The sequence below is a fragment of the Penaeus monodon genome, chromosome 33, assembly GCF_015228065.2.
Source record: "Penaeus monodon isolate SGIC_2016 chromosome 33, NSTDA_Pmon_1, whole genome shotgun sequence".
In the NCBI taxonomy this organism is placed as follows: Eukaryota; Metazoa; Arthropoda; class Malacostraca; order Decapoda; family Penaeidae; genus Penaeus; species Penaeus monodon.
In genome coordinates, this window is record NC_051418.1 from 8,770,227 (window position 1) to 8,772,761 (window position 2,535).

The following is a 2,535-nucleotide window of genomic DNA, read 5'->3' on the forward strand; positions in this document are numbered from 1 at the left end:
TGGGCAGGGAGGGGAGGCAGCGCACGTGGGCAGACCTGTATTTTTGGCAAGAGAGGAAGAAATGGCATTGGGTGTAGCGGGTGGCAGTACTAGAGAGAAACTAGGGGAGGGGATAGGGCGGTAGTAAAGTTTCGAGAAAAGACAGAAGAGCCGATAACTTCCTCCTAACCTTCCGCTCCACATACAAAGTAAACGAATGCAATTACTTGCCGGCAAACCATTTCACTTCTTTCATGGCGGATGTGTTTCTCCGCTATAATTACGGTGGTTTATGCTCGGAGGTTTGCTTGACTTGGTTTTACTTTGGACCTGTATCTCACGTCCTTGCAATGCCCTGTGGATGATAACATTGAAAATATCTATAGCTTTTTATTGGTATCCACTGTTATCAGACGCACATTTATTTCTTCGTGTTGTTTATTTCAAATTTCCTACCAAATGTAGTTTTTATTTATTCCCATGCAACTATTAAAGTCCATATCAGCGGCATACTATAATAAAATATGATAACAGATGTCACCACCTGAACAGCCCACTTCTCTCCCTATCTCGGCCCATTGTCTTCATGTTCTCGCCGTGACATAAACAATCGTCTCGACTCGCTGTTCTGTCCGGAAAAAAATAGTCTCAACAGGGCATCACCAGCATTCCAGATTTGTTTGAGAGTTCCGCCACATGTTATTCCCCGTAATATGAAGAAAAAAAAATCCCCCCCCAAAAGTCTCCTAACCGGCATCTTAGCCAAGTGTCTAGGGGGCAGGACGAAAATGGCTCTGAGACAGTTAGGGGGTTAGTGTGTGTCGGAACGCGGGTGAGAGCGGACTGTTGCGAGATCTGCGCGCGCGGGGAGTCCGACGTGGTTGTGGACGTCGACTCTCGTTACCTTTTCGGATTTGCGTTGCGTTGCTTGTGGTGTCGCTTTAGTGTCTCTGAGTGTGTCGTTTTTCCCCCCCACCTGTCTGTGAGGCGGTGGAGATTGCCATCCTTAATTATTTTTTCCCTCCAAAACCTCCGAATTAAGATGAAAATGAAATCGCCTACCATGGCCCCTCTAACCTCGTGGACGGTGTTGCTCGTGGCGGGATGTTGCTCGGCCTTCAACATCGACATCGGGAACCACATGATGTACTACAGCAACCAGACCGACTCCATGTTCGGCTTTGCGGTGGCACAGCACAAGTACAGAGGACAGAGTCGGTAAGTCGAGCGAAATTATACCCGCTGTTTTGTTGCTGAGAACGTGGTAGTTGTGTTTTTTCCCTTGTCACTTCCGAGTATTCTCAAACTGTGTAATTCTTTTCTCTTGTTTTGGAAAACACATTTTCTATTTTATTTAACCCTTTGTTGCACTGCACAGCACACTTATATATAATTTTATTTCTTGATGTATATTTTACTACGGTTCATTGTCTAAATCACAACGAAAGTATGTATTATTAATCATAATCATTATATCGACATAATCCATTTATTTACATCTATTGGCAGTGAATCTTTAGCTCCAAAGGAAGAAAAAAATACGAGCTCCACCCACAATGTTTACTTTTGTAGTTCATATTGTTTGTTATATTTTTAATCTCATTCATTCCAAGTGTAAATATTTACCAAATCTGCAACACGATTTTAAAATCATACTAATCATGTAAAAGATTGAGATTTCTTCCAATAAACCAAGATGATATTCGAGTTTAGATTTTAAGGTGAGGTTACGAGGGATTAGATATATAATCCTTGGAGTGGATGCACAGGACACGGGGCTGTGCCAAAGGTCGGGGGGTGGGGGGATTCACGCCAGAATTTCTTGAAGTCTGTGATTATTTTTTATGTGTAGAGTAAAGATTATACATAATATCCTCACATAGAAAAGTAAATTTACTTCAATATGGTATTTGTTCAGCTCTTTATAACTCAAAACTGTTTTTTAACAATGGGATCGTTTATGTGAGAGCAGATGTTTGTATTATGGCAATTGTGACCATGTAGACCCAAGTCATGTTTCAGAAAGTCCCTACGAGATTATGAAATTACAGTAAACTCTCTTCTCTTTACTTATTATTTACGAGTTATAATGTTTACGTAACACTTGATATGTCTAAACTTTTATGACTTATCTTGAACTGAGTAAACACATTGTGAAGTCGGATATTCTAGTTCTGGTTTTGTTTTTTTCTAATTATGATAAACATGAAAGGATAATATGTTTTAGGTTATGATAACATAACAAATAAACGGCACCGGGATGACCTGACCATGTGACTCCCGGTTAGGAGATATCTACAAACTGGCACCCCTTTGGCATGCTTGCACAAGATCGTCTTTCTCGACCTAGGTCATTTAGGGGAGGGGTGGGGTCAAGCCAGGTCACTCTAGTCATTGCTTCTTTCATCTCCCCGAGCGAGGATTGGGTGGGGAATGGAAACTCTCTGTTGGCGATGGTATTTTTTTTTCATTCCAAGCTGTTAAGAAATTCAGTAATCTATCTAGGTTCTCTGTTAGTATATTTGTCCTTGTTCATGTATATTTCGTATTTATCTG

The 2,535-nt window shown here is 41.1% G+C and overlaps 1 protein-coding gene across 1 annotated transcript in view; it reads left to right on the forward strand.

The window, feature by feature from the left end:
• Positions 1-780: 780 nt before the first annotated feature.
• Positions 781-2,535, forward strand: part of LOC119593984 (integrin alpha-PS2-like) — a gene marked incomplete at its 3' end in the record, with an annotated part of 62,390 nt that continues 60,635 nt past the window's right edge. The window contains 1 exon segment of the mRNA XM_037943006.1: positions 781-1,197. Within this exon segment, the coding sequence (XP_037798934.1) occupies positions 1,022-1,197 (176 nt within the window).